At 44.0% G+C, this 27,525-nt stretch overlaps 1 protein-coding gene across 6 annotated transcripts; it reads left to right on the forward strand.

Moving 5' to 3' along the window:
- Window positions 1-17,803: 17,803 nt before the first annotated feature.
- On the forward strand, window positions 17,804-26,982 carry LOC131500162 (zinc finger protein 211-like). Of its 6 annotated transcripts, none has more exons than XR_009256168.1 (4): window positions 17,804-18,030; window positions 18,659-18,697; window positions 21,841-21,928; window positions 23,042-26,982. XR_009256168.1 is itself a non-coding variant. In XM_058708938.1 (4 exons), exons 1-4 carry the CDS (start codon window positions 17,998-18,000, stop codon window positions 23,140-23,142), a joined length of 300 nt encoding a protein of 99 aa, XP_058564921.1. In that variant the 5' UTR covers window positions 17,804-17,997; the 3' UTR covers window positions 23,143-26,982. The 6 variants fall into 6 exon arrangements, 1 of the variants encoding a protein (XP_058564921.1); XM_058708938.1 differs by lacking the exon at window positions 21,841-21,928 and adding an exon at window positions 21,653-21,779; XR_009256172.1 differs by lacking the exon at window positions 21,841-21,928.
- Window positions 26,983-27,525: the final 543 nt, after the last annotated feature.

Genomic DNA, 27,525 nt, shown 5'->3' on the forward strand with positions numbered 1-27,525 from the left:
ACCATAACCAAAGTTGGATGCCCAATCCACTGAGCCACCCAGGCGCCCTACATCTATCTGAATTCTTATAGGCTTTACACTTTTTATTCTTTTTAATCAGCATTGGAAGGGTCAGATTTTTGAACACCTCGATTAAATTAGAGAAGTATTGCTGGAATTTTTCCTCTTCTATATCAAAGAAAATTATAAAGAATATGGGTATAGGTCAGTCAGGAAACTAAGGTGAGAGCTCCACTGAAGGCAACAGATTAGCCCTTTTAATTTAGAAAGATCTCTGCCTAATAGATTGATTGGGGCTGTATTGTACAGGAAAATGGAATGTTTTTCATTGAAAGACCCTAGAGTCACTTGTACTGATTGGTATAGAAATTTTCTCTGAATTTTATGAGACAATCCCTCTATGCAAACTTTTTCACTGCTAGAGATGTTGTTGGCCTATGAGAGTGGGAATTAAAGTAGACAGTGTAACCCCAGTACGTACCAGAATTTGTCAAGGCTTTCCATTAAATTTAGCTTTCCCTTGGCTGTTTAAGGGTATTACTGTATGTAGTTTACTGGAGGGCCCCCTGGAGCCCCATCTATTTGGGGAAGATTCCGTTTGATTGAATGTTAATTTGTATAAAACAGGGGGAAAAAGGCTGATGAGGAAGCTGTTTGGTTCAGTTGATGAAGCCTTGACTTTTGGAGAGAAACCCATGCTCACAGAGGCATTCTGGGCTTCATTTGGTTTGTTTGTTGCTGCAGCTTTTGGTATCTTTGAATAAAACCAGCTGTGTCCTAATTGGAAAATGGGAAATGATGATTTGATCCCCACATACAGCCCTTCAGGTTTATTCTCCAAAATTGGGCAATCAGTTTTTGGAACACTGCTTAGCCATGATATTCATTAGACTCTGGGAAAAAATGACCAATTAGAGGCACCTGGGTGGCTCAGTCAGTTAAATGTTGGACTTCGGCTCATGTCATGATCTTGAGGTTGCTGAATTGTGGCCCTGCATCAGACTCTGCACTGACAACTCAGAGCCTGGAGCCTGCTTTTGATTGTGTGTCTCCCTCTCTCTGTCCTTCCCCCGCTTATTCTCTCTCTCTCCCCACCTCTCAAAAAATTACCAATTAATGGATCCATATATTATAATACTGTCTTGCAGTTAGGTTTCTCTTGTAAAAGGGAGATATTTGGAAATAGAGCCTTTAAGATTTTGTTTGCATCTTGTATGTGTTTCCAAGTATGTTGTGAATATGAAATATTTTCTCTACCTCCAGATGGTCTTGCTAAAGCTTATTTGTAAAAGGTTTCTATTTAGTTGTTTTAAATGTAAGTTCTTGTAAGAATTAGGCATCAACAATAGCCAAATTATGGAAAGATCCCAAATGTCCGTCAACTGATGAATGGACAAAGATGTGGTGTACACACACACACACACACACACAATGGAATACTACTCAACGATTAAAAAGAGTGAAATCTTGCCATTTGCAACAACGTGTATGGAACTAGAATGTATTATGCTAAGCAAAATAAGACAGGGAGAGAAAGACAAATATATGATTTCACTCATATGGAATTTAAGAAACACAACAGATGAACATAGGGAAAGGGAAGGAAAAATAAGATAAAAACATACAGGGAGGCAAACCATAAGAGACTCTTAAATACAGAGAACAAACTGAGGGTTGCTGGAGGGGAGGTAGGTGGGGGGTGGACTAAATGGATGATTGGCATTAATGAGGGCACTTGTTGAGGTGAGCATTGGGTGTTATATGTAAATGATCAATTAATCACTGGGTTCTACTCCCAAAACCAATACTACATTGTATGGTAACTAACTTGAATTAAAATAAATATATTTAATAAAAAAGAATTAGGTATTCTAAAACTCAGAAAGATAGAAACTAATCCAAATGTTTTTCCTGTGATCTTAGATAATATCCAGTATTAAAGCTAATTTAAAGTTGTTGGTTTAATTAAAATGGACATGACTTTAGGGGCACTTGGGTGGCCCAGTCGGTTAAGCATCCGACTTTGGCTCAGTTCATGATCTCGCAGTTCGTGAGTTCGAGCCCCGCATCAGGCTCTGTGCTGACAGCTTGCAGCCTGGAGCCTGCTTTGGATTCTGTGTCTCCCTCTCCCTCTGCCCCTCCCCTGCTCACACTCTGTCTCTCTCTCCCAAAAAATAAATAAAAGATTTTTTTAAAAATGGACATGACTTTAGAGTTATCAACATAACATATAAAACTTATTCTGCCTATACTTACTAAAACTCAAGTAAGTTGATGTTATTTCCATTGGAAAATTTGTTAGAAAAGAAAAAAAAACTTTAAACTTTGTCTAATGCTTTGTGAAGTTTTATGAGTAATCCAAGAACAAGTAGTAATTAATACTACTGGAGGGGTGCCTGGGTAGCTCAGTTGGTTAAGCATCCACCTCTTGATTTCAGCTCAGGCCATGATCTTGAAATTCATGAGATGGAACCCCTTGTTGGGCTCTGTGCTGGTGGTGGAGAGCCTGCTTGGGATTTCACTTTCTCCCTCTCTGTCTGCCCCTCCTCCACTCATTCTCTTTCTTCATATCTCTCTCTCTCTCTCTCTCTCTCTCTCTCTCTCTCTCTCTCTCTTTCAAAATAAGTAAACTTAAAAGAAAGCCTACTGGAAATAATAAGGGAAATGCCATATGCAAGGAAGTAGGAAAAACTTACTCCTCTAAAGAGGGAAAGCTTAGGAAAAAATCTGAATGATGTAAAATGGAAAGTTGTAGAAGGTTTATGAGAAGTGAATCTTTGAAAAGGAATTTTGTGCCTGGTCAGGACTGGCTGAGATTATGGAGAATGGTGTGTAAAAAAGTTTACTAGGGAGTGACCACTACCTGGGGAAGAGAAAGGGTAGTGAGAGAGAAGTTGAGAAGTGATACAATATCAACAGAAGCCTAAGCTGATTCTCTGAGGAATCTCAAAAGTTGGATTACCCTTCAGACCCATCCTAAATTGGGGCAAAAGCAATGGGCTTTCATAACAGTCATTGCATGTGACCACCCAGGAAGAGAGCATGCAAAGCAGCTATCTTCAGCCAGGCAATCTGATGGTGTCTGACATTGAGAACTGTTGGCAGCATTCCAACAGCTGAGGGTCCTTCACTCATGGTGAAGATTCTAGTTGGCACATCACAGCATCCCCCACAATTACTGAGATCCACGCAGTGCTCTGGATGTCCTTCCCTCAATAAGTGTATGTATCAACATGCAAGATGACAGCGAAGAAAAAGGAAGGACTGCATAAATTTAAAAAATAAAGTTGATCTTATTGGAATAAATGAGTTTTATTAAATTTTTTTTTTCAACATTTTTTATTTATTTTTGGGACAGAGAGAGACAGAGCATGAACGGGGGAGGGGCAGAGAGAGAGGGAGACACAGAATCGGAAACAGGCTCCAGGCTCCGAGCCATCAGCCCAGAGCCTGACGCGGGGCTCGAACTCACGGACCGTGAGATCGTGACCTGGCTGAAGTCGGACGCTTAACCGACTGCGCCACCCAGGCGCCCCGGAATAAATGAGTTTTAATATCAGAAGTACACCAGTAAAAAATTGGAATTTGGCTTTTCTCTCTGTTAAAATGAGTTTACTTAGATTACTGGTCAAAATTGTAAACAGAAATTTTTCTTTATCTATAATGTGCCTGTAAAAACAAGGTTTTAATATTTTGTCTTTATTTGGTCTTTGATTAAAGTTGAATCTTCTCAATATTAAAAGAGATATGTTTTTTTAAACAACTATGTAACCCTGTGCATTTGTCTTTAGAATCTCTTATTGTCACCTTGGCATAATAGATAATTAAGTTTTGTAATGACCTGTAATCTTACTTAGGCATGTGCTTTAAAACCTCTGATTTTTCCGACACACTTCCTAAAATTTACCTTCTAAATGAAGTCTTTTTAACTAATTAGGCTTGTTTATTTGGTAGGTTAAATGTCAAATTATATGCAAAGCATTGTCAAAAAAGTGATGATAAACCTTCATAGGTTATATTGTGTGGGTGAATGCTATAACTGTTCCAGAAATTCCTAACATTTTGATATGTCCTAATGTAACTATTGAAGCATTGTGTGTCAGAGAAATAACCAAATTTCCTTGTCAATGACATTGTAATGAACTATGGCCATTTTGGGCCCCCTTTTTTTTTTGTCATTTACAGTTATTGTTGTGCTCTGATGCTCTTGCAAATGTGTTTCAACTTTAAAGAGATTCATAGAAGGGATTTTGACAACTACAGGTCTCTGGTAATTTCCAGGAATAATGGGAAAACTGCATTCAAACAGGCATGGAACTGAATGAATTAAGGAAGATGAGTAGTTAAAGTGTCAAATGATGAAGATTCCTTTTGTACATTGAAGCAAATTCTGTTATCAATAGGAAAGGACAGAAAACAAAGGCTTCCAAGGATGGATAAATGCATGGACCATTGATGGAATTCTCCCTTAAAAACCTTTATGCCATCCAAGAGATTCAAGCTGAAGAAAACATGTTTAGACTTATTTGTCAGCTCACCATCATTTTTGGTCATGAATTTGTTAAAGCAGGTTGGTATTAGTGCTATTTGTAGGAAGCCAAAAATATGCAGATGACACCCCAAATAAGGGTCATGACCACTTACTCTCTGAACTGGTGATTGCAGTAAGATATAGAAAGCAAAGAACTGTCAGCGGTGCTATGGTACCTTACATGAATAGTCAAGATTGAAATACTTCTGCACTTGAAGTGGTTTCTGTAACCCTTATCAGAAAGATTAAATGTGGGTCCTGGAGCAACAATAGATCCATTCGGTACCAGCTATTGAGAAAGTACATTGATTATGCTAGGCAGTCTACCCAGTGCTACCCACAGAAGCTACTCAGATTCTTCAAGATGAACTTGGGTTAATACAAGACCTTTCAGGACAACCTTTTTCTCCATGCCCCAAATGACTACAATTGAGACATCAGGTCCTGGGCGAGCTTTTTGGTGATGGACTCTTAAGCTCGTGCAACATGGGTGGCCAAGGTGCTTTTTGGCCTGTCTTTCGGTCTTTCTGTCTGTCTTTCTGTCTTTATATCTTTACTTATTTATTTATTTACTTATTTATTATTTAGTTGTTTAAATTCAAGTTAGTTAACATACAGTATAGTTTTGGCTTCAGGAGTAGAACCCAGTGATTCATCTCACATATGATGCCCAGTGCTCATTCCAAAAAGTGCCTTCCTTAATGCCCATCACCCTTTTAACCCATCCCCCACCCACCTCCCCTCCAGCAGCCTGCAGTTTGTTTTCTGTATTTAAGAGTCTTGGGGGGAAGGGCCAAGATGGCAGGGCAGCATGAAAATTCTCTGCTTCTCTCATCCCTAAAATGCAGCTAGATTAGCACAAACCATTTGCACCCTAAAAAATTGACCTGAGGATTAACACAACAATCTGCATAACTTGAGCCACAGAATTTGGCAGGTACATGGCATGGAGAGGTGAACTAGGGGAGAGAGAAGCTGCAGAGAGTAGGGAGCTATTTTTGTGGAGAGAGGACAGAGAAAGGGGGGAGAGTACAGGAAAAGCACTTCTGAAAGTAGCTGAAGAGAAAGAGAAAGAGTGGAAACACCCACAAGTGACTGAACAAGAAAGGGAGAAAGGAGAAAGGAGAGGGTTTCAATATCATTAGGACTCTACAAACAGGGGAGAGGGGACTCAGAAATTCCTCAGCTCAATACCTGGTGGTGCTCTGGTGGGAAGGGTGAATCCCCAGGAGTAGGCAGCAAGGTCCCAGGGGTCTACAGGCCACAAAGAGAGAAGTGGTTCCCCTGCTTGGAGAGTATTGGGTAGAGGCCATTATGGCCTTCCCACAGGCAAAGGTCCCAGTGGACCCTAGAGAACAGCCATGTTTGCTGGTATTGAAACAAAGATGCCAGGATGTGGTGAAACCCAGCATTGGTTGTGTGTTGTGATTTACCATAATCCCTGAACCTCTGCTGCTGTGGGATTGCATGCACTTTTTCTGGAGCAGGCTGGCACCTGGCCATTGCTTGGTGAGACCCTCTGCCAGAGGGTGAGAGCAGGTCCAAGCCACAGGGTCCTCAGAAGTGAGGGGTTTGGAAACAGCCTCATCTGAGATAAAATTCGGATGGGAGGTGCTGCCTGGAAGACTGATGGCTTGGACACAGACAGTGTAAAAGTAGGGAGTGGACAGAAGTCGGAGATAAAGGAGGGGTGCTTGGTTGCCACTTGATGAGAGTGTAGTGTTCCTGTGCCAAGAGACTGGGAAGCTGAGTGAAGCCATTTTCACTTCTCCCACGCATGCCACACCTATCCATCCCAGTAAGGTAAGCAGTGCCACCTAGTGGAGAATGGAGCTCTTACACCAAGCCCCATCCAACCACACCAACCAAGCCCTAGAGGACCACAGTCTCTCTGCCTGCTTAGTGTATGGACTATAAAGTGCTTCATAGTTTGACTTCTAGGGGAAACTGAATGTAATTTCATTTGGATTTCACTCTGTTCACTGGTCCATCTATTCATTTTTTATTTATTTCTTTTTCTTTTCTTAAAAAAATTTTTTAATGTTTATTTATTTTTTGAGAGAGAGACAGAGCATGAGTGGGGGAGTAGTAGAGAGAGAGGAGACACAGAATCCGAAGCAGGCTCCAGGCTCTGAGCACAGAGCCCGACACGGGGCTCGAACCCACAAACCGTGAGATCATGACCTGAGCCAAAGTCGGATGCTTAACCAACTGAGCCACCCAGGCACCCCCTTTTTCTTTTCTTCTTGGATACAGAAAGAAAAAATTTATTTTTATTTTCTGTTTTTACAAAAAATGGGAAAAAATATCTTTACAATATTTTTTGAAAAATTTTTTATTCTTACTTTCTTCATTTCACTTTATTTTATTGTGTACATATGTTTTAATTTTTAAACCTTTTCTTTTCTTTTCCTTTTTTCTCTATTTTATCAAGCGTCTTTCAATAACCAGACCAAAAAAACTAGGAACTAGCATCCTTTATTTGATATTTTGTGCTCTTTTTAAACTTTATTTTATTAATTATTTTTCTTCCTCCAAAATGACAAAACGGAGGAATTCACCCCGAAAGAAAGAACTGGAAGAAATGACAGCGAGGGATGTAATCAACACAGATAAAAGCAAGATGTCTGAACTAGAATTTAGAATCATGATAATAAAAATACTAGCTGGGGTTGAAAAAAAGCATAGAATCCCTTTCTGTGGAGATAAAAGAACTAAAATCTAGTCAGGATGAAATTAAAAATGCTATAACTGAAATGCAATCTTGAATGGATGCCATGGAGGCAAGGATGGATGAAACAGAGCAGCAAATCAGCGATATAGAAAACAAAATTATGTACAATAATGAAGCAGAAAAAAAGAGGAAAACTAAGGCAAAAGAGCGTGGTATAAGAATTAGGGAACTCAGTGACTCATTAAAAGGAATAACATCTGAATCATAGGGGTCCCAGAAGATGAAGAGAGAGAAAAAGTGGTAGAAGGTTTATGTGAGCAAATCATAGCAGAAAACTTTCCTAACCTGGGGAAAGACACAGACATCAAAACCCAAGAAGCACAGAGAACTACCATTAGATTCAACAAAAACCAACCATCAACAATGCATATAAAAATAAAATTCAGGGGCGCCTGGGTGGCTCAGCCAGTTGAGCATCCGACCTCGGCTCAGGTCATGATCTTACAGTTTGTGGGTTTGAGCCCCGCATCAGGCTCTGTGCTGACAGCTTGCCCAGAGCCTGAAGCCTGCTTCAGATTCTGTGTCTCCTTCTCTCTCTCTGCCCCTCCCCCACTCATGCTCTGTCTCTCTCTCTCAAAAATAAATAAATGTTAAAAAAAATCAAATTCACAAAATACACAGACAAGGAAAGAATCATGAAAGCAGAAAGGGAAAAAAAGTCCTTAACATATAAGGGAAGAGGGATCAGGCTCGCAGCAGACCTATCCACAGGAACTTGACAGACCAGAAAGGAGTGGCAGGATATATTCAAAATGCTGAATTCGAAGAATATGCAGCCAAGAATCTTTTATCCAGCAAGGTTGTCATTCAAAATAGAAGGAGAGATAAAGAGTTTCCCAGACAAACAAAAGCTAAAGGAGTTTGTGACCACTAAACCAGCCCTGCAAGAAATTTTAAGGGGGGGGGGGCTCTTTGAGGGGAGAAAAGACAAAACAAAACCAGTAACACCAAAAGCAACAAAGACTAAAAGGACCAGAGAACATCACCAGAAACTTCCAACTCTACAGGCAACAAAGTGGCAATAAATTCATATCTTTCAGTACTCACTGTAAATGTCAATGTACTAAACGTTTCAATCAAAAGACATAGGGTATCAGAATGGATAAGAAAACAAAACCCATAGATATGCTGCTTAAAAGAGACCCATTTTAGACCTAAAGCTACCTGCAGATTGAAAGTAAGGGGATGAAGAATCATCTATCATGCTAATAGTCGCCAAAAGAAAGCCACAGTAGCCATTCTTATATCAGACAATCTAGATTTAAAATAAAGAATGTAACAAGAGATGAAGAAGGGCATTATATCATAATTAATGTGTCTACCCACCAAGAAAATCTAACAATTATAAACAGTTACGCCCTCAACCTGGCACACCCAAATATATAAATCAATTAATCACAAGCATGAAGAAACTCATTGATAATAACATAATAGTAGGGAACTTCAACACCCCACTTACAATAATGGACAGATCATCTAAGCAGAAAATCAACAAGGAAAAAATGGCTTTGAATGAGCTGGATGGACTTAACAGATATATTCAAAACATTTCATCCTAAAGCAGCAGAATACACATTCTTCTCCCATGCACATGGAACATTCTCCAGAATAGATCACATAGTGGGACACAAATCAGCCCTCAACAAGTACAAAAAGATTGGGATCATACCATGCATATTTTTAGACCACAATGCTATGAAACTCAAAATCAACCACAAGAAAAAAATTTGGAAAGACAGCGAATACTTGGAGACTAAAGAACATCCTACTTAAGAATGAATGGGCTGGGGCACCTGGGTGGCTCAGTCCGTTCAGCGTCCGACTTCGGCTCAGGTCATGATCTCAAGGTCCGTGAGTTCGAGCCCCGCATGGGGCTCTGTGCTGACAGCTCAGAGCCTGGAGCCTGTTTCAGATTCTGTGTCTCCCTCTCTCTGACCCTCCCCCGTTCATGCTCTGTCCCTCTCTGTCTCAAAAATAAATAAAAAAAATTAAAAAAAAAAAAAAAAAAAAAGAATGAATGGGCTAACCAAGAAATTAAAGAGGAAATTAAAAAGCACATGGAAGCCAATGAAAATGATAACACCACAGTCCCAAATCTCTGGGATGCAGCAAAGGTGGTCATAAGAGGGGAGTATATAGCAATCTAGGCCTTCCTAAAGAAGGAAGAAAGGTCCCAAATACACAACCTAACCTTACACCTTAAACAGCTGGAAAAAGAACAGCAAATACAACCCAAAGCCAGCAGAAGATGTGAAATAATAAAGCAGATTAGAGCAGAAATCAATTCTATATAACACACACACACACACACACACACACACACACACAGTAGAACAGATCAATGAAACCAGGATTTGGTTCTTTGAAAAAATTAACAAAATTCATAACCGCCCTAGCCAGTTTGATCAAAAAGAAAAAGGAAAGGACCCAAATAAATAAAGTCAAGAGTGAAAGGAGAGATCACAACCAACACTGCAGAAATACAAACAATAATAAGAGAATATTATGAGCAATTATACACCAATAAAGTGGGCAATCTGGAAGAAATGGACAAATTCCTAGAAACATAAAACTACCAAAACTGACACAGGAAGAAATAGAAAATTTGAACAAACCCATAATCAGTAGAGAAATTGAATTAGAATAAAAAATCTCCCAATAAACAAGAGAGTCAAGGGCCAGATGGCTTTCCAAGGAAATTCTACGAAACATTTAAAGAAGACTTAACACCTAATCTTTTGAAGATGTTCCAAAAAATAGAAATGGAAGGAAAACTTCCAAACTCATTCTATGAGACCAACATTACCTTGATTCCAAAACCAAAGACCCCACTAAAAAGGAGAACTATAGACCAAATTTCCTGATGAACATGGATGCAAAAATTCTCAACAAATTACTAGCCAACCGGATCCAAAGATACATTAAAAAAATTATTCACCACGATTGAGTGGGATTTATTCCTGGGCTGCAGGGCTGGCTCGATATCCACAAGTCAAACAGTGTAATACATTCCATTAATAAGATAAAGGACAAGAAGCACATGACCCTCTCAATAGATGCAGAGAAAGCATGTGACAAAATACAGCATCCTTTCTTGATAAAACCCTCAAGAAAATATGGATAGAAGAATCATACCTTAAGATCATAAAGTTCATATACAAAAGACCCACCACTCATATCATCCTCAATGAGGAAAAACTGAGACTTCCCCCCTAAGGTCAGGAACACGACAGGGATGTCCACTCTCACCACTGTTACTCAACATAGTATTGGAAGTCCTAGTCTCAGCAATCAGACAACACAAAGAAATAGAAGACATCCAAATTGGCAAGGAGGAAGTTAAATTTTCACTCTTCACAGATAACATGATACTCTATATGGAAAACCCAAAAGATGCCACCAAAAAATGGCTAGAACTGATCCATGGATTAGGCAAAGTTGCAGGATATAAAATCAATGCACAGAAATCGGTAGCATTCCTATACACCAATAATGAAGCAGCAGAAAGAGAAATCAAGGAATTGATCCCACTTATAATTGCACCAAAAACCTTAAAATACCTAGCAATAAACCTAACCAAAGAGGTGAAAATTCTATACACTGAAAACTACAGAAACTTATGAAAGAAATTGAAGAAGACACAAAAAAAATGGAAAAACATTCCATGCTCATGGATTGGAAGAAGAAATACTGTTAAAATGTTAGTACTACCCGAAGCAATCTACACATTCAATGTAATCCCTAATCAAAATAACACCAGCATTCTTCACAGAGCTAGAACAAACAATCCTAAAATTTGTATGGAACCAGAAATGACCCCAAATAGCCAAAGCAATCCTGAAAAAGAAAACCAAAGCTGGAGGTACCACAATTCTGGGCTTCAAGATATATTACAAAGCTGTAATCATCAAGACAGTATGGTACTGGCACAAAAACAGACACTCAGATCAATGGAACAGAATAGAGAACCCAGAAATGGACCCACAAACGGATGGCCAACTCATCTTTCACAAAACAGGAAAGAATATCCAATGGAGTAAAGACAGTCTCTTCAGCAAATGGTGTTGGGAAAATTGGACAATGACATGCAGAAGAATGAACCTGGACCACTTTCTTACACCATACATGAGAATAAACTCAAAATGGATGAAAGACCTAAATGTAAGACAGGAAGCCATCAAAATCCTCAAGGATAAAGCAGGCAAAAACCTCTTTGACCTCAGCTACAATGACTTCTTACTCAACATGTCTCCAGAGGCAAGGGAAGCAACAGCAAAAATGAACTATTGGGACCTCATCAAGATAAAAGCCTTCTGCACAGTGAAGGAAACAATCAGCAAAACTAAAAGGCAACTGACAGAATGGGAGAAGTAATTTGGAAATGACATATCAGATAAAGGGTTAGTATCCATAATCTATAAGGAACTTATCAAATTCAACACCCAAAAAACAAACAATCCAGTGAAGAAATGGGCAAAAGACATGAGTAGACACTTTTCCAAAGAAAACATCCAGATGGCTAACCGACACATGAAAAATGCTCAACATCACTCATCATCAGGGAAATACAAATCAAAACCACAATGAGATACCACCTCACACCTGTCAGAATGGCTAACATTAACAACTCAGGCAACAACAGATGTTGGTGAGGATGCAGAGAAAGAGGAACACTTTTGCACTGCTGGTGGGAATGCAAACTGGTGCAGCCACTCTGGAAAACACTATGGAGGTTCCTCAAAAAAATTAAAAATAGAACTACCTTATGACCCAGTAATTGTACTACTAGGTATTTATCCAGAGGACATAGGTGTGCTGTTTCGAAGGGGCACATGCACCCCAAAGTTTATAGCAGCCCTATCGTAGGCTCAAACCTAAAAACCATAAGATCATGATCTGAGCTGAAGTCAGATGCTTAGTTGACTGAGCCACCCAGGCACCCCACACCATTTTAATTTTACATTTCTCACATCACTGGATCTCATAGCCAGATGCTCATGCCTGCCACTACCTACCTGCCCCATTCCATAGGCATCTCTCTAGCCTCTCCACACATTACTTGTATTTTAATCACCTTCTCTTTACACTATAGATAAGGGTAGGATTCTCACTCAAGAGTTATGGGGATGGCCAAATAGACAATTCCTGACAAGGAATGGGTGAGATCAACAACATTATTATTAATCACATATATTCACAGCCTAGAGTAAGGAGACATTACACACATCCACATGGAGGTTTTACTCTGGAGAACAGAGAACAACCAAGAGCGGTGAAATACAAACCTTATAGGATCAAGAGGTGTGGCGTTCTCTGGTTTCTGCAGAAGGATGTGATTGGGTTAAGTAATTCCATGGCCTGGAACTGAAAAGTGCTACAGAGGAATAAGAAGGAATTGTGTTGGTCCATTGATAAGAAGAGGCTCCATTAAGTAGTTTCTGAAATGTCTGAGACTGTTGTAGTCAAAGCAAAGCTCTTGATAACCTCAGGTAATATTATTCCTACTCTCAATGTACTTGTCTCAGTCGATGGAGTTTCCATCTCTAGAGCTGCTGTGAACAAATACCCTGAATCCAGTTTTACCCCACTTTCCACGTTAGAAAATCTAGTTACCCCTTATTAGGACATGTATCCACAATCCAACCACATCTCCTAAGCCATGACTCTGACAAGTTAAACCTCACCTGAACACAGCATTAGCCTCCACTGTAATTTTGCTTCCTCCTCCCTCAACCTTGCAGTCTGTTCTCCATTCTGCAGCCAGATGTAGCTCACTGAGACCTTGATATCAGATTCCTTTTACCTCCAGAATAGACACCCAAGTTTCAACCAGGTGTTCCAGTCCCAACTCTTGATCATCTGCTATTCTTTCCCACTTGAAGACAGACCTGTGGGTTTTGAACATTCTCAGCTCAATTGTGTTTATAAGCATTTGCACATCCTAGTGCCAATTTCTGGGATAATTTAACATGCCTGTTTACACTAATTACCACAAGCCCATATAACCTGTGGAATTGACTTAGGATCCTGGGCTTGAGTTTCTCAGAGTTCCCAATCCTAGGATTGGCATTAGGAATGGCACTTAAGACTCCCAGGAAACCACAACTGACAGAACATAATGACGACTTTGGGGCCAGTAAGGGACTGGAACACCCTCCATTTATCTGTGTAGGCTCCATTGGTACATCTACGGTGGTGGGAGCCTGTGGGAAGAGGCAAGCCTTAGAAGAATGTGTCCATGGGAGGGTTAAATGGGTTCATGTCTTACTCAACCTTTGCTTGGTCCTGGGGTCAGGTGACCTCAGGCTAGCTTCTATCCTCTGTGCCTCAGTACTCAATGCCACCTCTTACCAACTATGTTGTGTGATTTTGAGCAAAGATGCTCAAATTCCCAGGGCCTCTGTGTCCTCATCACTCCTCTCTGGTCTGTTCTTTGAAGTTTCCTTTGAAGAAGCTTTTAAAACACAAACATAGATTGTGTCCCTCTTTTGTACAAAACTCTCCACAGCATCTAGAGTCCTCACAATGAAGGATAACCTTCTGCCTGCTATTGCAGACTTAATTCAGGATCAGACACTCCATTCCCTGCGGGCAGAATGTAGACCCCAGATTCCCAACTCCCACCCCCAGCTTAGTCTTCCCTTCATGCAGCTTAGGGCTGGGTGGGCAACAGGAAATCCTGCAGCTGAGTTCTTTTGGGGTCCCTGCTGGGAAAGTGTTGGGGAAGATCTGGACCTTTAGACCAGGCTATCTTGGTCCTCCCTGCAGAGGTGGAGACCCTCCTTCTCTCATCCATCAGGACTCAGGTGCACACAGGTACCCCCAGCCACTGAATCCCAGCTTCCTCCTCCATAGGGCGTGTCTTCACTGTTGACACCAGAGGCTGAGTCCCCACTTCTCCCTCAAGAGTCTGATGCCCCACCTTTAGCACCTGAGTAGTGTTAGTTCCATGTGTCAATCTGCAGGGCAACATACAGCTGGCACCATGTGGCCTTCCTAGACATTGCATTGGGCAATAAAGCCAAACCTGACCCCAACCAGCAGCATGTGACAGTTTTGGTTCTGCAGGCCTAGTATGGCATCACCAGCATCCTGGCCTTCATGAGACACTCCCTGGCCCTACTTCTCAGCCCCAGTGACACTTCAGAGCATCCTGACCACGAAGGAAAGATTCTGAAGGACTCTAGGAGTTTCTGTGGCCTGGGAGGAGGGGCCCTGTGGGAACCTAGGGGCTGTTGGTAGGCTGGGTCCAGCTGGGGCATGCAGAAACAAAATGGAAGGCAGTTTTCACAAAGAGGCAGCTTTAGGTCCACAAAATATGGAGATAAGAAGGTATCAGCTATAAAATGAGGAAGTAATTGTAGGCTGTCCCAGATATATTAAGTGAGAAAGTCAATGTATGGATCAGTATACAATACATGACTTGATTTTTGCTAAGAAAAACAACATGTATTAGAATATGTTTGAGCACAGACATACGCACAGATTGATGCGCACATGTGCAGGCACGATCCTAAAAGGATAAACCTGTTACTGTAAACTTTGCTTTTCTCCAGGAGTTAGATTGATCAGAAACTATTCATGTTATATTTTATAAATGTATATAACACGATACCTCTTTAATAAAAACTTGAAATTTTGACAGTTTATATACTTCTTAAAGTTTTGGGAAACAAATATACTGATGCATTTTTGCAAACTCAGTGCAGAAATCTTGCAGATTTATAAGGGATTCCAAGTAATTACAAGAAACATGGGCACCCTGTCCACAGGACTTAACAAAAGAAGGATGGACTGTTCTTCACATGCATCGAAATCACCTGGAGCTTGTTAAGACAGACTCTGGGACCTGACTCCCAGAGTGTCTGACTCAGTTGGTCCACATTCAGGACTGATAAGATGCATTTCCTGTGGTGACACTGAAGGTGAAGGTCCAAGGATCAAACGAGGAAAACCGGTGTTGTACGAAATCCAGCCTAGTTCTGGGCCAGAGTCCACTAAGGGAGGGAATTGGAGGTTCCAAGGGATAGACCAAGTTTTCTTACCCGCATCCTCTGAGTGTCCCTACGGTGAGGAAAGCAGATGGATGGCCATCTAGGATTGTGTCCCACACCCCCCACTGCTGTTGGACCCCGTTAGGGCTCCACCCACCAATGCCAGTTAACCACTTGCTTCTTCTGCTCAAAACTTACTTCAAAAATACCCGTATGGCTCATTCTTTACCTCTTTCAAGTGTTTTCTCAATGGACCTCTTATTAAGGAGAACCTCCTTCCCCCTTACTGTGCTATGTAATATATTCCATTGTCTTCTTGTTTTCGTTGTTTTACCACATGCTAACTTACTGTGTAACTTCATGATTTTCTTTCATATTACCTGCCTGTGTTCTTTGAAGAATGTTAGCTGCATGAAGACAATGTCTCTCTTGTGTCCCAAGGTCTCCCATTCATCTACAATACTACCTGAAACAGCATTTGCTCAACGAACATTTGTTAAAGCTGTGAATAAACAGGACACCTCAGCTTTGTGTTCATTTTTACAAATCTGGCTATTGTAAATATCCACTTCAACTCTCCTTCTGACCGAGCTGGTATTGCTTAATGTTTTTGAGAATAAAAGCCCTGATAAAAATTCTCTAATATCTTAACTTTCTTCAAAGTTCCCTGATATTTCCCCGGAGCTATGTCTGATACTGTCTTGAATAACTGCATAAACTTTACAACTAATTTTCTGAAATTTGCATTTTAAAACACTTTTGAGGTAACCTCAATCCCCTGTGCAGAACTGTCCCTGCAATTACTGGAAGATAATAATCACCTTGCAGCACAGAGAGGAGATCATGGGACTCAAATGCCCCATCTCAGAGTTCAGATGCTCCCTTTATACCTTGACCTTTACTAAATAGCAATAGTTGGGGTAAGAGAGAGAGGGTTTTGTGTTGCTCTCAGCCTGTCAATAATGATGCAATCAGCTAGGAATGCCTGAGGTTTGGTATCACTTGTGGCGAGCCCCCATAGATATTTCCCTGGAGCCAGTGTTATGGCTGGACCACACCTCATGGTTTTTATTATGATTGCAGGATGCAATCAGGGAAACGATCAAGGAACTTTGAAAAACCAAGGTTAATTACTCACAAGTCGCAAAAGATACAAGCACACCCAAGGGCCACACAAGGAGGTCGTAATTAGAGAGAAGGAGGGAGTTTGGACCTGGGGCTCTGCCTTGATTATGGTCATGAGCGGGCTGCCTAGGGTTTCACAGGCTCCCTCTTTATTGGAGAAGTTAAAACATAAGAATGGGAATGAGGGCACAAAGGGAAAAACAGGGTCACTTCAATGGTCAGTTATTTAGGTTACCTGGGGCTTTATACCAGTTATTTTACTAGTAGCTGTTATATAGCTGGCAATACACTTTCCAGATGCATGTGTTTGAAATTGATGTCTTGGCGATCAAAAGCTTATTGTCAGTCCCTTACACTACAGGGAGGGATGAATAGGTGGAGCACAAAGAATTTTTAGATCAGTGAAACTTCTCTATATGATATTATAATGGTGGATACTTGTCATTATACATTTGTCCAAGCCTATAGAATGTACAACACCAAGAGTGAAACCTTACACAACTATGGGCTTTGGATGATAATGATATATCAATGAAGGTTCATAAATTGTAACAAATGTACCACTATTGTGGGGGTATACTGGTAATGGGGGACCTTTGGAGGGAATGCAGAGATATAAGGGAAATCTGCTCAATTTTGCTATGATCCTAAAACTGATATAAAAAATAAAGCCTATTACACACACACACACACACACACACACACACACACACAAAGATAGCATTAGTTAAGTTGCTTTCATATTGAGATGTTTCTCAAATTGCTAAAAGAAATGGAGTATATCTTAGTCTATGGGGTAAAACATATGGATAACAAGTGTTTTTCAGTGTGTAGGACACAATCACTGATGATATAGGCAAGGGAGTTTTCTGTGGGATCCAGGCGCAGAGCTCCTGTTTGTCCACCGGCTTCAGTCTGACATCCTTCTTCCTTCCCTGTCACGACCCCCCATCACGACCGTCTATGGAGTCTTTCTAGGCTTCCTGTCCAAACATAATGAAACAACACCGAATAGCGCTTCAGGCCACAGCATTTGAAGAGCAATAATATAACGTTTCCAGCTATTCAAGGACCATTTTATGACTGAATGATTATGGGACAATAAGGCCATTTATGTTAAGTAGATCTGGGAGCATCTCACATGAGATTTTTAACCTCTGGGAGCATGCTGATTTGATGGAGTCTGAAACAATGTTTTTCCTCCGCCTTGACAACGGGCAAACCTCTTCCTCCCTTGAGGTAGGAGTCCCATTTTCCAGCTTCCCTCGCAGCGTCGCGCAGCCAAGGCTCTGGGTCAGGATAGAGAACGCGCTCTCCCGCCACCTCGCGAGCTCCAGGACCACATTACCCAGAAGACCGTGCGTCAAGAGGAGCCAATGACCGACCAGGACGAAGCATATCCGTGCGTGCGCGTCGCGTGAGAGGGACTTCCGGCCCCTTGCCCGCGTTTTTGCGGTTCTTGGGGATCCCTGGCGCAGCGTTGAGACGCGCAGGACAGAACGGAGTAGGCGTGGCAAGAGCCGTCCTCACAGCCGAGACGCGGGCTAGCGGCTCTGCGCCGGGGCCCGGACAGGCACCGCCCGCCCGGGTGTCCGCTCCGCCCATAGAGTCCGATGGCGACGGCCGCGCGCAGGGACCCGGCTGAGGTAAACGCGTGGCCCGCGGGCCCAACCCCCCCCTCCCCCCCCGCCCCAGACCCTCCAGGCCCGAGCGCGGGGCGTCTGCTCGCGTCCCTGCGGCCCAGGTCCGGTGTCCGGGCCCGGGAGGTGCTCGCGGGCGGGGACCTCCGCGTCTGAGCGCCCGCGTGAAGGGGTGCGGGAGCGGGCTGCTGGGGCGGGGCCGGCGGGTGCAGGGCTGCAGGGGGCGCCGAGGGAGAGGATTCGGGAGTGTGGGGGTCCGCCCTCTGCCCTCGGGAAACAGAGGGTGTGCGGCAGGGGCACGGCGGTCAGGAGGGTTGTCCCTTCATGTGAGGACTCTAGACGGCAAGGAGAGTTCTGGCCAAAGGAGGGACATGATTTCCATTAGGGTTTTAAAACTACCCCAGGCAGTTCAAAGGAAGACCAGATTGGAGGAGGGTTCGTTGAGACCCTGGGAGGGTGGATCTTTGTGCAAGGTCACACAGCTGCTAAAAGGCCATACTGAGCACTGACGCCCAGTGGTTAGACAGCCAGTCTGAGGTCACTTGGCTTCAGGACCCGGGAGGGGTAGAGAAGGACATGAGCCCATCCACCTCCCTTTCCACCACCGTCGCATAACACCTGCCTTTTCCCGCAGAGTTCCAGGACTGCAGAAATACTTAGGGAACCAACACAGGTATGTAGAGGGGGCCCTGATCCCTTACTGGCCCTGAATGCCACTCAGATGGCAGTCCTGGGACTCTTATGTGCCATTTTCGCAGTCCTTGGGTCTGGGGACCCTAGAGAAACCCCATCTCAGGGTCCTGAGCTCATGCCAGGGGTTATACGCAGGTGTTCCATTCCTGTCAGCTATCATGAAGGAGTGTGTGGAGTTAACCCAGGGTCAGGTACCAGGAAGTGCAAATACATAAAGGTAAAGCTGAGCTCAGGGTGTTCAGGAACCACGTGTCTCCTTTTCTGATATGAACAAAGAGCAGGTGTCAGGACGGGAATGACTGAAAAGTTGGGTGTGTATTCTGGAGGTAGTGGGAGGTTTGGGCCAGAGGAGAGAGGTAATGTTAGCAAGGTGGAAACAGTCTCCTTCTGACTGTAAAGTGGAGAACAGACCATGGGAATGAGAGAGGAGCAAGGAAATGCCGGGTGGAAGCTACTACTATAGTCTAGGTGAGGGTTAATGGACCGGGGCTGTGGTTTAGGGTGGTTGCATTTCTGGAAGTGGCCATGGGATACAAGTTTTAAAACAGGGAAGCTGGGTTTTCTCATGTGGGTGGTGAGGGAGGCAAACGGAGGTATCAGGGATAACCCCAGAGTGATTGATCTTCGCACCTGTAGGGATGGAAGTTCCAACTGAGATGAGGAAGTTGGTAGTAGGAATAATATTCACTGGGGATATCAGGAGCTTTGTTTTGGCCACGTTAGGAGTCTGAGGTATTTCAACATCATTTTTTTTTTTCAACGTTTATTTATTTTTGTTTTTTTTCTTTTTTTTTTTTTTTTTTTTTTTTTTAATTTTTTTAACGTTTATTTATTTTTGAGACAGAGAGAGACTGAGCATGAATGGGGGAGGGTCCGAGAGAGGGAGACACAGAATCTGAAACTGGCTCCAGGCTCTGAGCTGTCAGCACAGAGCCCGACGTGGGGCTTGAACTCACGGACCGAGAGATCATGACCTGAGCCAAAGTCGGCCGCTTAACCGACTGAGCCACCCAGGCGCCCCTGCGTTTATTTATTTTTGGAACAGAGAGAGACAGAGCATGAACAGGGGAGGGGCAGAGAGAGAGGGAGACACAGAATCGGAAACAGGCTCCAGGCTCTGAGCCATCAGCCCAGAGCCTGACGCGGGGCTCGAACTCACGGACCGTGAGATCGTGACCTGGCTGAAGTCGGACGCTTAACCGACTGCGCCACCCAGGCGCCCCTGGAGTCTGAGGTATTTCAGAGATCACTCAGTGGAGGCATCAAATTGGCATCTAGAAACGCAAGTTGGGAAATCAAAAGAGGGGTTCAAATTGAAGACATTCAAAATGTGGTAGTTACTCTATGGGCCCAAGTAAGTAACCTGTGGTTACATTTAGGAGATATAATCTTCATATTCATGGTCATGAAGCTGTTTATGGGCCAGGAGGTGGAGGGTAGAGACTGAGCACTAGGTCTCTTGCTTGGGACCTGAGTGACGGCATTGGAATTCTTAAATGCAGGTGAGGGAGGTATGTGGCACTTAAGGTAGGGTGTATCAGACAGACTAGTCTAGCAGGTGGCTGAGGCTTCCAGGATAAGAGTGGACATGAGAGACGTAGCGGGAAGGGGTAATTGAGGCAAGATGTCACTCAGGCCAGAGCTCTTGTTTATTCACGTCTCTGTGGATCCTCCAAGATTTGTGAGGATTTGGTGGGGGCTGGGATGTTTCATTCAGCCTGGTGGGTATGATCAGGGGCAAATATATGGTCATCTATGAGAATCAGTAGGACTGGGGTGGGTGATACATGGACCGGGCTCTGAATGAGGGTTAGGTGGACACAGAAGGTTGTCATTGCCGAGGAGACAGCCTGTGCAGCACAGAAATGGAAGAAGGCCCTGGGTATTGAGACCCACAACTGATTCTGTGTGGCTGAGTCTCAGTAGGGAGGCCTTCATAGAAGGATTAGGTGTTTCCAACTCTAGTGGGAGCCATGGGCATTCTTGGCTTGTATTGGGTTCTGTTTGAATTTGCCAAGTAGCTCTGGATGTTTTCTGCTAAGTTCATTTTATGGCTTAAAATTAAGGTCCATTTTTATGTGCTGCCTTGACACCTGTTGAAGCCCCAAGTGGCTGATGTGGCCAAGAGTGTATTCTTGGGTAAAGTGTCCTAGCCAGGCATCGCTTTTCATCGATAGGACCAGAGCACTTCCTGCTTCGGCCTTTGAAGTGGGCTTCACTTGTCTACCAGCCCATGGAGTTATTCACACAAGCCGTTCACATCATCCTGTGGGAACCAGATGGTACCCCAACTCTTGATCTTGTGAGACTTGCATCTCACAGCCCCTGGTCGTTCACTCTTTTCTAGTATACAGCATTCACATGGCCCTGTAAGGCGTGTGGTGTCCTCCCCTCTGGGCTGTGAATATATGTAGTAAACTGCTGTTGATCTCATCTGTCCAGTGTCCGGTCCGGTACTTTGTGTTTGGCCGTCCCCATAAGCCTAAGACAGGAATTCTCAAACAAAAGTGACTTATAGGGAGGCCAAGGAGATGCCTGTGCCACGTGGCATTGTGCCACCAGTGTCCAGGAACATAAGGCTGTGCATTCTGAAGAATACTTGGAGAGGGAGTATGTCTGAAGGTCCCAGGGCCCTAGGAATGACACTTACACGACAGATCATATCAGGGTGGAGGAGTAGCTTGACAGAAGTGGGTGCATTCATCCACCCAGGACCACAGCTCAGACATCTGTTCACCTGTGTGTTGTTGCTGATGCTCAGACCTCATGACTCATGAGCCCACGAGTAACCAGCAGAGCAAGCTGTCCCAAGGCCTGGTTTGTTTCCTAGGTTGGAGGCTTGGGAGGAGGGTGATCTTGGGGTAGATGTGTACAGGAGGGATTGGGTGCTCAGGAGACGGGCTCTTGGTGGTTTCATCTGTCACCATCATGACAGGACACTGTGACTTTTGAAGACGTGGCTGTGTACCTGTCCCGGCAGGAGTGGGGTCTCCTTGATGAGTTTCAGAGACACTTCTACCACGATGTGATGCTGGAAAACTTTGAACTTACAGTCTTTCTGGGTGAGGCCCTCACACCACCCCTGTACCCTTAGATGTTCTCTGCTCTTCCCCTTTTTCCCAGGGGCTCGTCTGTCCTTCCTGTATCAGGACCATGGACACTGCTTCTTGCCCCAGCTCCCCAAGTATGTGCTGTGGCTGGTAAGGCTGAGGTATGTGCACTGCCCTCTCCTGCAGCAGTCCCAGCATGGGGTCAGGCATCTAGCAGTCACTGTAGTTGATTCTACTTCGCTTGCCCTCTTCTGGCCTGTGACTTTGTACAGATCCAAGGCACCAGAATGCACCAGCGGCTACTTCTTTCCTCTAGCTGACATTTCTTCATGCCTGCTGTGCCAAGAATTGCTAACACTGACACAGTTACGGCTGTCTTGCGAGACACTCTTCTGAAGTTTTCTGTAATCGGTTTCACCCCCTGTGGTCTATCACATGCTGAGTTGTGGCCCAGTACCGTCTGCTCTTTTGTAAGGTCTTTCTCTTCGTAGTTGCGTTACACAGGCGCCATGTATTTGCTCATCTGGGGAGGGTGGAGAACCTTTAAGCAGTTCACAAATGGCTGTTTAGCCACAGCAACATGGGTTCAGGGAGACCCTGATCTTGAGCAGGGGTGCCTGGGTGAGGGTATAACACCGGGGCTGTGTTGAAACTGCAGCAAGAGTCTATGCTCTGTGATTGGTGTTTTGGTGCCGGCGAGTACTTCTCATGTCTGCTGTTTCTTCCCCAGTCTCGATGCTTGGCCTCCTTGTCAGCTCTGCATGTCACTTCCGCTCTCTCGTCCTGTGCGGGACCAGTCTGTCCCTTTTGGGACTCTATGTCTTACCGACTTCCCTCGCTGCTCCCTTCTGCAGTGCTTCGCGGCATCGACCGCTCCGTATTGTGTCATGAGGTGTGCGTGTGTCTTCAAATAGTACTTGACTATGAGCTGCTCTGTCGCGGTTGGAGTTTCTTGGTCCTGGACGTACCCTTCTTCATAGTGGTGACATGTCACTGGTAACAAGGGCCTGCTGAAGCTCTTTGCGGAGAAACCGGTTATAGACCCTGCTCTCCTGCACGTCACACGTCATAGCCATGTCCCTCGCCATTGAACCCCTTCCCTGTGTTCTGCTCTTTATTTCCTTGCAACAGAGCAGCTCTGTCCTCAGCCTGAGCCGATTCGGGTTCTGTAGACAATCCCTGGACTTGTCCTGAGTTTGTCAAACACATTTTTGTGCGTGGGCGGTCCCCCCAACCGCGGTAAGCATGGATCCTCCTCATTTGGTTCCTTTCAGGTGGTTGGTGTGGAGGAGACCACGAGGAGGAGCATTTCTGTAGGCGTGCCACAAGTGAGGACTCCAAGGCAGGTGTGTCTGCCCAGAAGGCCTGCTCCTAGGAGATACGAAGCCTGGTCTCGAGGGACATTTTACACTTGGCTGCACCAGGGAGCACATACCACGCAGAGGCTGTACACCCATGGGGCAGGTGGGCAGTGAATGTTTTATTGCAGACCTCCTGTAGCACCAGAAGCAGCACATTGGAGAGAAACACTTGCGGAGCAGAGTCTCATTTGTGAAGAGCTACAGGTTCTGTGTCCCAGAAGCGCTTTACCTACATGGCGAGGTGGAGCGGGGGGGTCGGGAAGGACTTCAGGAATGACTTCTTGAGCAGCCCAGTGTCTCTTCGACGTAAGTCCCTCCCATTGTGGAGAAGCCCAAGAGAGTACCGAGTGTGCAGTGGCCTCACGTGGTATGAAAACTCATTCGAAATGGAGGACGCATGAAAGCTTTCAAGAACAGATACACATCTGTCCAACACCAGAGACCGCTCTAGAGAAAGACCTTCCATGTGTGGTGCGTGTTCCATGTGTGGAAGTCTTGCAGCAGAAGGCACCGCCTCAGTCACCATTGGAGAGGTCACACTGGAAGAGGGCCTCAGGGGTGCAGGGAACAGGGGAGATTATTTAGCAAGGTCACCCTCACTGAGCATCACAGAGGTTACACTGGACAAAGGCCTTGTTTGTGCAGGGAATGTGGGCACCTCTTTACTTACAGATCCAGTCTCTTGAACCTGAGGTTTCATACTGAATCCAGGCCTCACGGGTGCGGGGAATGGGGGAAATCTTGTAGCCAGAGTTCTGTGCTCCTTCAGCATCAGAATTCATGCTGGAGAAGGCCTTTTGAGGATGGGGAATGTGGGAAATCCTTTAACTGAAGCTCTGTGCTCCTTCAGCATCAGAAAGCTCACACTGGCTGGAGGCTTCCTGCATGTGCGGAGTACTCAGATGGACGCCCTGTCTCACTGAGCACCCAGAAAGTCACATAGGAAACTTAGGTCATTACCGTAGATGTGCAGGGGATGTGCGATCTCTGTACTGCTGAGAACCCTGGAGGTGGTCCCTTGTGAGGGATCTAAATTCCACCTGAATTTAAACTCCTACATCTGAATAGCCACCAAATTCCAGGTATGTGCGAGGTATGTTTTCTTTTTTCATTAAAAAAAAAAAAAAACTTTTAACATTTATTTTATTTTTGAGAGAGAGAGTGCAAGCAGGGGAGGGACAGAGAAGGAGGGAGACACAGAATCTGAAGCAGGCTCCAGGCTCTGAACTGTCAGCACAGAGCCTTATGTGGAGCTCGAACTCAATGTGGGGCTCAAACTCCCCAACCGTGAGACCGTGACCAGAGCCGTAGTCAGATGCTTAAATGACTGAGCCACCCAGGTACCTCTGGGAGAGGTATGTTTTAAAATCTGCCTTTGCCAGATTTATGCCCCCCAGTTCTGTTGCTGAAGCTGTTCTACGTCTACCCTGTGGAAGGTGCCCATGGTATGTATCATTCACTAACTACATTGTGTTCAGGGAAGGAGCACTTTCCTGTTGGTGGAAGGGTATCTGAGAAGCCTGAGCTTTCATTCCTTTCTCATTTCCTTCTCTCTGATGATTTAGGCCATGGATCTGATCCAGTTTGGGCCTGGAAGACTTTGCTCATGACTTGAAAACAGACTTCCTTTTTCAGGGATGTTATTGGTCTCACATGACTTTTTTTTTTTTTTTTTAATGCTTATTTATTTATTTAAATCATTTATTATTATTATTATTTGATTTACATCCAAGTTAGTTAGCATATAGTGCAACAGTGATTTCAGGAGTAGATTCCTTAATGCCCCTTACCCATTTAACCCATCCCCTCTCCCACAACCCCTCTAGTAACCCTCTGTTTGTTCTCCATATTTAAGAGTCTCTTCTGTTTTGTCCCCCTCCCTGTTTTTATATTATTTTTGCTTCCCTTCCCTTGTGTTCATCTGTTCTGTGTCTTAAAGGCCTCATATGAATGAAGTCATATGATGTTTGTCTTTCTCTGACTAATTTCATTTAGCATAATACCCTCTAGTTCCATTCACGTAGTTGCTAATGGCAAGATTTCATTCCTTTCTGATTGCCGAGTAATACTCCATTGTATATACTACATCTTCTTTGTTCACTCCTCTGTCGATGGATATGTGGGCTCTTTCCATACTTTGGCTATTGTCAATAGCACTGCTATAAACATTGGGGTGCATGTGTCCCTTCGAAACAGCATACCTGTATCCCTTGGATAAATACCTAGTAGTGCAACTGCTGGGTCGTAGGGTAGTTCTATTTTTAATTTTTTGAGGAACCTCCATACTGTTTTGCAGAGTGGCTGCACCAGTTTGCATTCCCACCAGCAGTGCAAAAGAGATCCTCTTTCTCCTTTCCAACATCTTTTGTTGCCTGAGTTGTTAATATTAGCCACTCTGATAGGTATGAGGTGGTTTCTCATGGTGGTTTTGCTTTGTATTTCCCTGATGATGAGTGATGTTGAGCATTTTTTCATGTGTTCGTTGGCCATCTGGATGTCTTCTTTGGAGAAGTGTCTACTCATGTCTTTTGCCCATTTCGTCACTGGATTATTTGGTTTTTGGGTGTTGAGTTTGATAAGTTCTTTATAGATTTTGGATACTAACCCTTTATCTGATATGTCATTTGCAAATATCTTCTCCCATTCTGTCAGTTGCCTTCTAGTTTTGCTGAATGTTTCCTTCACTATGTAGAAGTTTTTTATTTTGATGAGGTCCCAATAGTTCATTTTTGCTTTGGTTTCCTTGGCCTCTGAAGACGTGTTGAGTAAGAAGTTGCTGCGGCCAAGATTAAAGAGGTTTTTGCCTGCTTTCTCCTCAAGGATTTTGATGGCTTCCTGTCTTCCATCCATTTTGAGTTTATTTTTGTGTATGGTGTAAGAAACTGGTCCAGGTTCATTCTTCTGCATGTCACTGTCCAGTTTTCCCAATACCACTTGCTGAAGAGACTGTCTTTAATCCATTGGATATTCTTTCCTGCTTTGTCAAAGATTAGTTGGCCATATGTTTGTATGTCCATTTCTGGGTTCTCTATTCTGTTCCATTGGTCTGAATGTCTGTTTTTGTGCCAGTGTTTGTTTATTTTTGGGAAAGGGAGCGAGTGCATGTGCATAAACTGGGGAGAGGCAGTGAAAGGGAGGGGGACAGTATCTGAAGAGGGCCATGTGCTGACAGCAGAGAGCCTACACAGGGCTCGAACTCAGGAACTGTGAGATCGTGACCTGAGCTGAAGTCAGTTGCTCAACCAATTGACCCACCCACGTGTCCCCTTCATGTGGCTCTTGTGATGGAATTTTCCAGCCTCCCAAGCACAAACCTGGGAACAGCCTGCCTTCCACTGTTCTGGTTTGTGTGATGAAGGCCTTATTTCAGGCACCTTTAATCTTGGGGGTTCCAGTCCCTGTGTTTGTGGCGGCTTGAAAACAACCTTTTGAGCTGTTCTGCTGAGAACTGTTGAGTTGTGCTAGCATGAAGGTGTGACCGGCTTTTGTTGGGATTCCAAATTTGATGCACCTTAGATGGGATAATATTACAGCAGAATACGTGTAGCTCTCTCATTTTGGCCTAGTTTGTGTTGCTGCTCTTAGCCTCCCGGAAAGACTGCAGGGCCTTATGGTCCTTATATGTAGCTTCGATGTTGTGATGTTTTGTTGGTTCAGAGGTCAGCCTGAGGAAGAGACCATTGTGACGACGTCTGGTGTTTGTGGGAGTAACAGAGTATTCTGTTACTCGTTCATAGGGGATGTTGCGCTTTGCTCAGCACTGGTAAGGGAAATCTGTTCCACAGATTCCTGCAAAGGAGCATGTGCCCTGTTGTCCAGAATTCTTTAGGTTAGTGGTACCGGTTGAAAGGTTATAGGGGGATGGGGCTCCTGGTGACTCAGTTGGTAAATATCTGACTCTTGATTTCAGCTCAGGTCGTGATCTCACGGTTGTGGGATATAGCCCCACATCGGGCTCTGCACAGACACCATGGAGCCTGCTTGGGATTCTCTCTCTCTCTCAAAATAAGTAAATAAACATTTTAAAGAAAAATTATAGGGGTACTTATAATTATTATAAAAGACTGGACTTATAGGGAGTGAGGAGACTACAACAGACTGGTTGGATTGTGCCTCTTCTAAAAGGGCGTCCACGACGTTTAGTTCCTGTGGCTGTGAAGGATGAGAATCCGAAATTCTCAGGATTTCCAGAAGAGTATATCTTGTGTAGCTGAGGGCCTGTCAGAAAGAATAATCTGAAGGTTTTACGAATCTTACAGCTCTTTTTGGGCTATCTCAAGGCTGTTGCTGTGCTGGGAGGAAAACTGGGAGCAGGGAGGGGTAGAGAGCAAGGAGATGTCTTGGTCAGTGATATGGCCTTTGTGCCTCAGACTGCAGTCCTTTTGAATCAAGTGGGA

This window comes from Neofelis nebulosa, chromosome 17 (genome assembly GCF_028018385.1).
Source record: "Neofelis nebulosa isolate mNeoNeb1 chromosome 17, mNeoNeb1.pri, whole genome shotgun sequence".
NCBI classification, from domain to species: Eukaryota; Metazoa; Chordata; class Mammalia; order Carnivora; family Felidae; genus Neofelis; species Neofelis nebulosa.

What these genes read in the sequence shown, in the direction of transcription:
- LOC131500162 (XM_058708938.1), top strand. Translation starts at nt 17,998, where the DNA reads ATGGCGACGGCCGCGCGCAGGGACCCGGCTGAG. An exon ending in CGCGCAGGGACCCGGCTGAG is followed by an intron (nt 18,031 to 18,658) that starts GTAAACGCGTGG and finishes CTTTTCCCGCAG; the next exon opens with AGTTCCAGGACTGCAGAAAT. An exon ending in TACTTAGGGAACCAACACAG is followed by an intron (nt 18,698 to 21,652) that starts GTATGTAGAGGG and finishes CCATCATGACAG; the next exon opens with GACACTGTGACTTTTGAAGA.